We start from the raw sequence: 10756 nt of genomic DNA on the forward strand, positions 1-10756 counted from the left end.
GGATATCTGTGGACCCGTCGAAGATTGAAGCGATTATGAATTGTAGAGACAGACTACAATCACCGAAATCAAGAGTTTTCTCGAGCTTGCAGGATATTACCGTAGGTTTGTAGAAAGCTTCTTCAAGATAGCTTTGTCATTAATGAAGTTAACCCAGAAAAGAGTCAAGTTTGAATGAATCGATAACTATAAAACAACATTCCAGGAGTTGAATACTCGATTGACCACGGCACCCATTTTGATAGTCGCCAAGCCAGGAAAGAAATATGTCATTTATGCCGACGTTTCTCATACGGGACTTGGATGTGTACTAATGCAGGATGGTAGGGTAATTACTTACGCCTCGAGACAGTTGAAGATCCACGAGAAGAACTATCCGACCCATGATTTAGAGTTGGCAGCCATAGTGCATACACTCAAGGTTTGGAGACATTATTTGTATGGGGAGACCTTTGAAGTGTATTTAGACCACAAGAGTCTCAGGTTTTTGTTCTTATAGAAGATCTGAACATGAGGCAAAGGCGATAGATGGAGTACCTGAAGGATTATGACTTTACATTGCATTACCATCCTGGTAAGGCTAATATAATAGCAGATGCATTGAGTCATAAGAAAGATGGGGTGTTTGCTCACATAAAGACCGAGGAATGGAAGATGCTAGAAACTACAATTGGTTATGCATACCACATCCCCTCAGAAACGGATGAACAAAAATCTTATGTAGCTCAAATGCGAGTACAACCCCAAATCATTGAGAAGGTCATAAAAGCACAAAAGACAGATACAGAATTGGAAATATATTAGAAAAAGACTGAGGACCTCGATGAGCTAGATTGGAGAGTTCATAATGATGGTAGCATAAGATTCAAGAATAGACTTTGGGTTTCTCGTGATGTTTTGTTGAGAAAGGACATAATAGATGAAGCCCATAGGTCGTATTTTTCTATTCACCCCGGGAGTACAAAGATGTATCAAGACATGAAAAGAAATTTTTAATGGCCAGGTATGAAAAAAGCAGATTACCTAGTATGTGAGTCATTGTATGACATGTCAGCAAGTAAAAGCAGAGCATAAAAGGCATGCAGGGTTGTTGCAACCACTCCCTATTCCGGAATGGAAATGGGAGCACGTGATTATGGACTTTGTTTGTGGATTGTCGAAGGCCAATGATAGGACTGATGCAATTTTGGTGATTGTGGATAGACTTACTAAATCCGCTCATTTTTTACAGATCAAGATGACTTATACTATGGATAGATTGAGCAAGATTTATTTCTCAGAGATTGTGAAGTTACATGGAGTCCCAGTTTCGATTGTGTCTGATAGGGACCCACGTTTAACATCTTAATTTTGGCAGAGTTTTCAAGTTGCATTTGGCACGAAGCTGAAGATGAGTACCTCATTCCACCCACAGACCGATGGGTAGTTAGAACGTGTTATACAGATACTGGAAGATATTTTGAGGGCTTGTGTGCTAGATTTTGGGGGAAATTGGAAGAATCACTTGGCATTAGTCGAGTTCACTTATAACAATAGTTACCAATCTAGTATTGGCATGGCACCATTTGAGGCACTGTATGGCAGGCCGTGTAGATCGTCGAATTGTTGGGCAGAAATTGGGGATGGTATTCTATTAGGATCCGACATCATCTCAAAGACTATTCAGAAGATTAGGACCATTCGAGAGAAGTTGTAAGTCGCACATAGTCGACAGAAAAGCTATGCAGATCATCGTCGATGACCTTTAGAGTTTGTGGTGGGTGACTTCGTATTTTTGAAGGTCTCTCCTAGGAGGGGAATCAGTAGGTTTGGGATTAAAGGTAAATTGAAGTCGAGGTATGTGGGATCATTTGAAATCATGGACAGAGTTGGCACGGTTGCATACAAGTTGGCATTACCCACTCAATTAGAAAAGGTTTACAATGTATTTCATGTATCTATGTTAAGAAAGTATGAACCGGACCCATCCCATGTTATTGATTGGCAATCTTTGAACCTAGAGGAAGACATATCTTATGAAGAAGGGCCAGTACAAATTCTTGATCATAAAGAGAAGATGTTGAGATCGCGAGCTATTCCGTTAGTGAAGGTACTTTGGAGACATCATAACGTCGAGGAAGTGACTTGGGAAAAAGAAGCAGAAATGTGGACTCAATTTCTAGACTTATTCTTGGACTGAGGTATGTTTTAATTTCGAGGAAAAAATTTTATTTAAGGGGGAGAAGATGTAATACGCCAAATTTCTACTTCATATCTCGAAGAAATCAAGTATTAAAATCTCGAGAATTTTTTTTTTTGATAAAGAACTTAAAATAAAATACTTATATTATGTTCGGCTCACTGTTAACGAAATCTAACTTCGCCATTGACCTTAAAATGATCGAAAAACCTATTCTAGCCTGTAAATACGCTCGAATTAGAGTTCAGAAGGAAAAATTATAAAAATCCCCGAATTTCGTGTTAACTAGGACCCAAAAATAGTGAATTCTTGATAGAACAACAATTTGTAAAATCTGAATACACTATTAGGTCATGAAAAATTAGAGGGAATGGAATATTCATTCATTAAATTCTAAGTTTGGAAAGTCAAGTTATTATAAAAAAATAGAAATAAAGGAGAAATACCAACTTTGCCCTCAAAGTCTTAAAATAAGGAAAAATCTGATTTCTTACTCTTCATTTTTCTTTTCTCTAATAACCCTCAAGCCCTAGCTCTTAAAGAACTAAGGGTTTCTACATTTTCCCTTAGATTCTTCGAAGTTGAGTGACTGTTGAACTATGACAACAAAGAAAGAGTTGAAGTCAACGTTGAGCTCTACAAGCTCATGGTATTTGAACCAAAAGTCTCTTTTGTTCCCTCCACCTCTCATGAAAATCAACAAGTGGGTTTCGACTCATCTTACTCGAGGGTTCATTTACTTGAAAAATGATTGTTCTTCATCATAAGAGAGGGAGGGGGTATTGTCTCTAAGAATAGTGCAGACACTCGAGCATTTTGCATCCAAGATCACGAATCTCAACCTTCGCGCCACTCTTTGCCTCCAATCAACCGTCAAAATCTATACAAGTAGGATGCCTTCCCTTCTACCTTCAAGTTGGATGATATTTTTCATAGAACATAGATTTAATCATTGATGTTGTTCTCCTCTAAGGATATATTCAAGAATCGATAAAGTTCACATAGTTTCGATTTGAGTTAATCATGATTTTAGATTTCTATTGATTGGATTTCACGTTAGAAATAGGGAATTGACATGTTTTTATCAAGTTTTAACATTAGTTTCATAGGTGTGTTAAAGGTATTGAAGAACAGAAGAAAATTTTGAAAAATGATCAAAAAACCCAAATTTCGTGAATGTGTTCAATGTTGTTGGCAGGAGCAGTCGGTTACACCGACAACCACCGATAGAAACAATTTGATAGAAACTGCTTCTTGCTTTGGGGTTGTCTTCCTCATGCCTTATACATGTTTTTCACCCTTCATTTTATTAAAAACATTTAAGTAAATGTTCTCTTTCCATTTACTTTAAGTTCTTTAATAAAATTAAAATTTTACCCCCCATTTCAAAACAATGGGAATGACTTCAAGATCCAAATCTCAAAAGATCAAAATCCAAATTTTGGTCTCAAGATCAAAAACTAAATTTAACCATTTTCGATAAGTTTTCAAAAGTCAACATCTTTCGCGTTACTTTGAATTAAGCTATAAAAGTTATTTGGTGTCGAATCTCGTGTTCAAGACTTTCATTTCCAAAAATCCATTTTTAATTTTGATAACTTTGAAAAATCACATTTTCTGATACTTAGCCAAATCTTGACAACTTTCTAGCTTTTAAGCCTTATGATTTTATCGTATTGTTTGAGCTTTTTGACTCAACCAAAACCCTCTAATGGAATTGGTTGATGCCCTATGGGTCTCGAATAACTTTAAAAATAAATATAATTTGATAGATATGTAAAAAATTAGGTGATAGATTAATTAATTGATTGATGAATGGATAGAGAAAACGTAAGTTCTCGATTGAATGCTGGGACAGTGCCTTCAGTCTTATGTAGTGACCATGCCACATAAGACATGGTAGATGGATAGATTGATGGGTAGATAGATTTATGGAAGGAAAGAGGGATAGTACTGGATAATACTATCGAGCTTACTTGTATTTTTGTAAAAAGAAACTAGTATATATAGTATACAAACAAACTATTTTGTTTATCTGAAAAGAGTTGTAGAGAACCTAGAAAGAGTGATGCACTATTGTATATCCGGAAGCGACGGGTCAATCTAGGATTAGCACTATATATCATATGCTCTTTGGTAGTATGTGATACTTTAGAGCTTATTACAACTTCTGAGATTCGGGAATTTCTCTTACTTCTTTCCTAGAGAACGCGTGTGTGTAAAGGCGGTCTCTGTATAGTGTAGAGGTAAGTAGGGTTCACATGCATTGCCTCTTGATAGGCTTCGACACGAGGGGCCTTATAGACTAATTAGTGATCATTGTTAGTCTGTAGTTGTCAAACGGTCGCCCTCCCCGTTAGTTGAACTCAGTATTGGGTTCTTAGTCAACGACCAATCTGAACCGGATAAATGGTGATCCAACCGTGGTATGCTAGGACGGCCACAAAATCAGATTGTAATGATGGGATTCCAAGTCGGATTTGAAGTTTAAAATTTCGAGTTATCATAATCGAGGCGGTTATATCCGCATGATCCTCTATTCTCTTAGCGATTACACCTCCATGTTCGTATTATGTATGTTTTGTTTAATTGTAATGTTGATAGAAGGTTTCCTTTTGAAAGTTGTATATGCTATTTTGATGATAGATTGAAAATATTGCAATTGCTTTCTAATTATGTTTAGACAATTTCTTGTATATTACATTATGAAAAGTCTACATAATTTAACTGTTTAGATGATTACTCGTGCATGTATGACTTGTCGTTAGAGCGACGTTCATCCTGCTGAGTAACATCCCCTTATTACTTACCCTATCATTCACCCTTTTGATATTGTCAAACTTCTGAGGAGCCTACTTACGGAAAACCATTCGAGAAGGTTCCCTTGGAAGGTTATGTCGATGATCTACAACCTCCATCAATTTGAAGATCACTTTAGAAGTTTATATGCTATCTATCTTTTGATTCCAAATTCTATGGGAGATGATGTATTTCTTTTTTTTTTTTGGATTTGTATTTGGGATATGGTAATGATGTTGAGGATTTCATAGATCATTATTTTGGACTTTTAGCTTCTATAACTCTGATTTTGAACTTAGTCGGTATAGTTTTCCACTGCGTATATTGTTCATCTCTTAGTATTATTCTTGTTTGATTATCAGGTTGTGTGTATATTTACCTCACACCTCGAGATTGTGACTAAGGAATCATTGGGATTCATGTTTGGTTTCGGGGTGTGACATCTTATCTCCCTACATCCCTTGCAATACAACACCCTTGCTGTCCAGCCCCTTTTCGTCACTCCATTGTAGCCCTTACTACATTCAACTCTCTCTACCTTCATCGCCCTCACATCCCAACCCATCTCTTCATCTTTAATGGTTGCCACAACGCCTTTTCTTCCGCTCTTTGGTTGCACAACGCCCCACCCCTATCTGCCTTCATCTTCTTCAAGCCCCAACATAGCTCCCTGTCTCGACCCTCTCTATTTTCTTCTTCTTCGCCCCACCCCATCTCTTTCAATCACTGTTTTGCACAACAAACGAAAAAAAAACAAGAAAGAAAGGGAAGAGAGGATAAGAGAAAAGGGAAACTTACCTGGCAGTCATTGCAACACCCCTCATTTCTCTCTCACGTCTCCTCTCTCCCATGTTTTACAACAATCACACGACCTCCCTCTCTCTGATCTTGCTCTCTCATGGCCTAATTTTTCTCATATCATCCCATTCTTTAACTCTCTATTGCACAACCACCTCCTTGTTTAAATCTAAGTCGTGTCCACAACATAGCCGCGTCCACAGCACAGTCACGCCCACTACACAGCCACGTCCTCCCTTGCACAATCATCTTCTTCAACTCTCAACCACGTCCTCCACTCCACTTGCAACTCCTACCTTTGATTGCTACAATACTCGCAAGTTATTCTGAGTTTTGTTTGAAGGAACGCATTGCAGTCACAACCCCATCGTGGAAGTAAGTTCAGTTTAATTTAATTTTTTTTATTTTGTATTTTGTATTTTTCATTTTTTTTGTTTTCTTTCTCCTCCCTTTCTTGTTTCTATTGTGTGTGGATGATTACCCGACTTTTGTCAATGTCCTCGTAATGTCTATCACATATTCTTGATTTTTTTTATTTAAAAATCTTGCAAAAGACATGAATTTTCGATTCTTTGTTTTTTCACTTGTTTCTAAAGTTTTGATTCAAAAATTTTACATCTGTGCATGAATTGACAACTCACTAATTTTTGTGCAAGTGAAAACTTAAAAGTCATATTTCTTTTTATTTAATACACGTGAGTTGACTCGGCGATTTAGATGCACGTAGCACATAAAATATTATTTCAATTTCATAAAATGGAGAATGAATTGATTTATCAATTTTTTCGCATGGACTTGAATTAATTTGCCAATTGATTTATGGGTGCATGACTCGAGGACTTATTTGAAAATTTATAAATTGCGTGTGTTTCAGGATGTTCTGTCCATGTTTATAATTTTCTGTTTTGAGCATTCCATCTTTATATTTTTTGGATATGAAAATTTCATGTTCAACTCTTCATTCATGGAAAATCCATATTCATAAATTTCTATTTTGAGAAAATTCATGACGAGAAGTTTCTATTCTGAAATATTTACATTTGAAACTTTCTAATATGGAAATTGCACAATTTTCTATTTTAGGAAAACATATATTCATAAATTTCTAACTTAGAAATTTCACATTCTAGTAATTTCTCAATTTAAAAGATTTTGCATTTTCCTATTTAGAAATTTTCTAATTCGGAACTGTCTATTTTTTTTTTTTTTTTTGAAATTTTCTATTTTGGAGAATTTATTTTTATAAATTTCTAATTTGGGAATTCATCACATTTATAAATTTCCAATTTAGAAAATTTCCAATTTCTAATTTAGAAACTTCATGAATTCCCATTTTAGGAATTTCACATTTTTAATTTTCTAATTTGAAAAATTTTCACAAAATTCTATTGTTATTTATTTGAAAAATATTTGCATGTGGATTGCTAATTGATTTCAGATCATAAGACATTATTAAGGGTTTTTAACAAAATTTTTCTTTTTATGCGAAATTTGAGAAATCATGGAATAATTAGAGAATTTTAGTTATAAGATTCATTTAGCAAATCTGATATAGATTGATGATGATTGGACCCTAGTTTGACTTTTAGTCTTTGTATATTGACCATAAGATAGTTTTGGATCATAGTAAAGACCGATCATTTTGATCAAGCGGATTTGGTGCCTAACACCTTTTGAAACCTGTAATCTGACCTCTTACCCATTTCTCTGATCCGTGAACCAATCCACATCCATTTGGAGTTATTTTTGGTTCCTAGACCTAAATTAGGTGGCAACTCCTATTTCTCAAAAAATCATCCATCTACCAATCAAACTCCTCTTCACTATTTAATGAAAAGGACGAGGCGATTTCAGCAATTCCTAAGTTCAAACATTGTTTAGAATTGTTTGATATTCAGGAGGGGAAACAACTGAAGTCAAGTTAAATTAGCCTAAGATGGAAATTTGTTGTAATATTAGGCTTGGATTTAATGTGTCTATAGCCACGTGTCTTGTGGTGACTTGTAGTGAGGTGTCATTACAGTTAGTTGGTTGTAATTGTCGGTTAATAGCATTCTGTTGGTCAACAGATACTATATATATAGGTCTTTTTATATTGATAAATTAAGAAGATTGAGATCAAAGAAGGCATGTTCCAAAACACAGGGGGCATATTTAGATCACCCTTTTTTCACTATTTTGGGCCTACAAGGTTCCATATGCATCCCCATGAAAGTTTTTTTTTTGTCTTTTTTTTTTGTTTTTTTTTGGAACGAGGTACGATTAGGTTCTCAATCACGCTAGAAAGTTTAGAGAGAGTAAGGGTATTATCGTAAATTCAATCCTCAAGTTGGAAACTTATGCACTTAACTCGTTTGAAAACGGTTCAAACCCACAGGTTTATCCAGTTGGACCATTACTCGATCACAGGAGACAAACCCAATCAGAGTCTAATCGGGCCCACATTGAGAAAATCACAAAATGGCTTGATGATCAGCCGACATCACAGATCTGTGATCTTCTTATGTTTCAGGAGTAAGGGATCTTTTGGTAAACTATAGGTGTAGGAGATCGCAATTGGGCTCGAGCGAAGTGGGTACAGGTTCTTGTGATTACTACGTCGTCCACTAACATCTAAGTTTGATGCACAAAATGATTACACAAATCTCGAGCAAGTTCTTCCTGATGGGTTCTTGGATTCGACAGAGGCGAGGGGTTTAATGTGTGGTTGGGCCCCATAGGTGTCAATCCTGGCCCACAAGGCGATTGGAACTCAATTTTGGAAAGTTTGTGGTTTGGTGTACCGATATTGGGTTGGCCTCTTTATGCGGAGCAGAAATTTAATGCGTTTGAATTAGTGAGAGAGTTGGGATTAGTGGTTGGGATCAATTCAGATAAAATCTACAGTGGAGATTTGATCATGGTCGAGGAAGTAGAAAGAGGAGTGAGATGTGTGATGGATGGTAATTATGAGGTGAGAAGAAAGGTCAAAGAGATGAAAGAGAAGAGCTGAAAGACTTTGATGGACGGAGGTGGGTCCTCTGCTGCATCATTAGTACGTCTAATGGAAGATCTCAAGGAAAATCTCTAACAAGAAATAATTTCTATGAAACCATCTTTATTAGTTTATTCTTCATTCTGTTTTGGGTGACTTGTGTTATTTTGATGCTTTTTGCTTGTTTTTTTTCTTTTTAAAATAAATTGGAAAATGCAATACTCAAAGTTTGGGCTATCAATGGATCGGATAGTACCCGAAATCCAATCCAATGGATTTAATCGACGATTCGAGCTTTGATACGACCATCTTCCCAATTGGATAGGCCCTGATCCATTAAAATTGAGAAAGTATATAATTTATATTATATAGTTTGTTCAAATAAATGAGTTGATTTATACTTTTTAATTATATCACATTCCATTTTATCAGATTTGGATCTTAGTAAAGAAAACCTGATCTGACAAGGGTACTCCAATTTGATTATTATCAGATCGTTTCTAGATCCGATCTTATCCTTGTTGATTTGGACCCAATCCATTGACAATCATATATAGAGGTATCAAAGGATCAGATTCGATCCAATTTGATAACTTATGGTATGTATCTTGTAGTGCTAGATATCGATCCAATTTTGACAAGAAATTGAAGAGGGGCATTGTAAAGTATTCAAATAGACAACCATGTTGAAACTCATAATAGATTTTGCCTAACATAAATTTCAGACATTTATTTCTCTGTTTCTCGATTTATTTATTCGTTCGGTCGAAAATAAAGATCATTCAATCTGAAAGATCAGAGACCGAGCGCCCAATTACATCGTCACGCAAAATTAACTCAATATTAGAAGGTGGATTGATCGCCCAATGAGTAAAGCCCTCAGTATAGGTAGCCTCATCAGCAAGCAAGCATGTAGCCTGGTTCGAGTCGGGAGACACATAATGTAGCTTATGACCTCGAAAGTGTCTTAATAAGTGTTGACACTCCTTGCAGAGTTTCTTAGTATCCTTTGATGGTGGGACGATACCTTTGAGCAATTGAAATGTTACTAAAGAATCACTTTCAATTTCGATATAATCCACTCCAAGGCGTATCGCTGAAAAGAAGCCTAAGCGCAACGCCCAGAGATAACTCTTATCACAGCTAGTTATTGTGAGATGTTCAGCGGCTGCAGCTTTAAATCTTCCAAAATTGTCGCGTATGACAGTAGCAGCCCCACATGCTCCAAATTGAAGGTTGTAAACTCCTGCGAAATTCATCTTCCAATAATTATCAGGCGGAGGGGTCCAAGCAATGAAACGAGATTGTTCTTCATAGTGTTGTGGGACGGGGAACGTTCTGTCCATTGCTTGATGGAAGGTGAAGCTCAATGAAGAACGAGTTGCTCTATTTATGTTCTTGATTCATATTATATTGGTTCAACGGAGTGTATCTAGGATCAAATCTAGATGATGAAGGGAGATCTCCAATAGTAATAAATAGGAAAGAAATTAAATTTCACATTGATTGTTAAATGGGTCGAAAATGGTAACATTTTACGAGTAATGGATATAAATTAAAATTCATCGCCGTGGTTGAAACTTTCCATTTTAGACTAATTCAACAAAGTAAATTTAAATTTCAAATAGAAATATAAAAAAAAGATCAATTCAAATGAGCTTCAAACTTTGTTATTTGGTTTGCATTATGCTTGTACCTTGTATCATATTGGTATGACTATAGAGGTTGAATGGACCATCACCTATGGTCACTTTATTTCTTCAATTTAAAAAAAAAATTATATGATAAATTTCATCCTCTTAGAGTTATAGATTCATAGCAATCTTGTTTTAAGATTTCTATAGAGGATTTTAAATTTCTTTTATTTTTGTTTTGTTTTGTTTAGAGGAGTGAGATTATAAATATGGCTTCCTTTGAAATAGTAAGGATCTCATCATTGTTTATGGACATAGGTAATTTTTATGAACTACATAAATCTTTTGTAGTGTTCTCTCTACCTATGATTT

General features: G+C 35.7%; 1 protein-coding gene and 1 pseudogene across 1 annotated transcript; one reads left to right on the top strand and one right to left on the bottom strand.

Annotated features, from left to right (window-relative positions):
- Positions 1-1858: 1858 nt before the first annotated feature.
- On the top strand, positions 1859-8768 carry LOC147388295 (anthocyanidin 3-O-glucosyltransferase 1-like; annotated as a pseudogene).
- Positions 8769-9532: 764 nt separating this feature from the next.
- On the bottom strand, positions 9533-10096 carry LOC147388296 (uncharacterized). The gene has a single exon (XM_086420311.1). It carries the CDS (start codon positions 10094-10096, stop codon positions 9533-9535), a length of 564 nt encoding a protein of 187 aa, XP_086276437.1.
- Between the last annotated feature and the right edge of the window lie 660 nt (positions 10097-10756).

The sequence above is a fragment of the Akebia trifoliata genome, chromosome 13 (assembly GCF_017979445.1).
Source record: "Akebia trifoliata isolate Shusen 1 chromosome 13, ASM1797944v1, whole genome shotgun sequence".
Lineage (NCBI taxonomy): Eukaryota > Viridiplantae > Streptophyta > Magnoliopsida > Ranunculales > Lardizabalaceae > Akebia > Akebia trifoliata.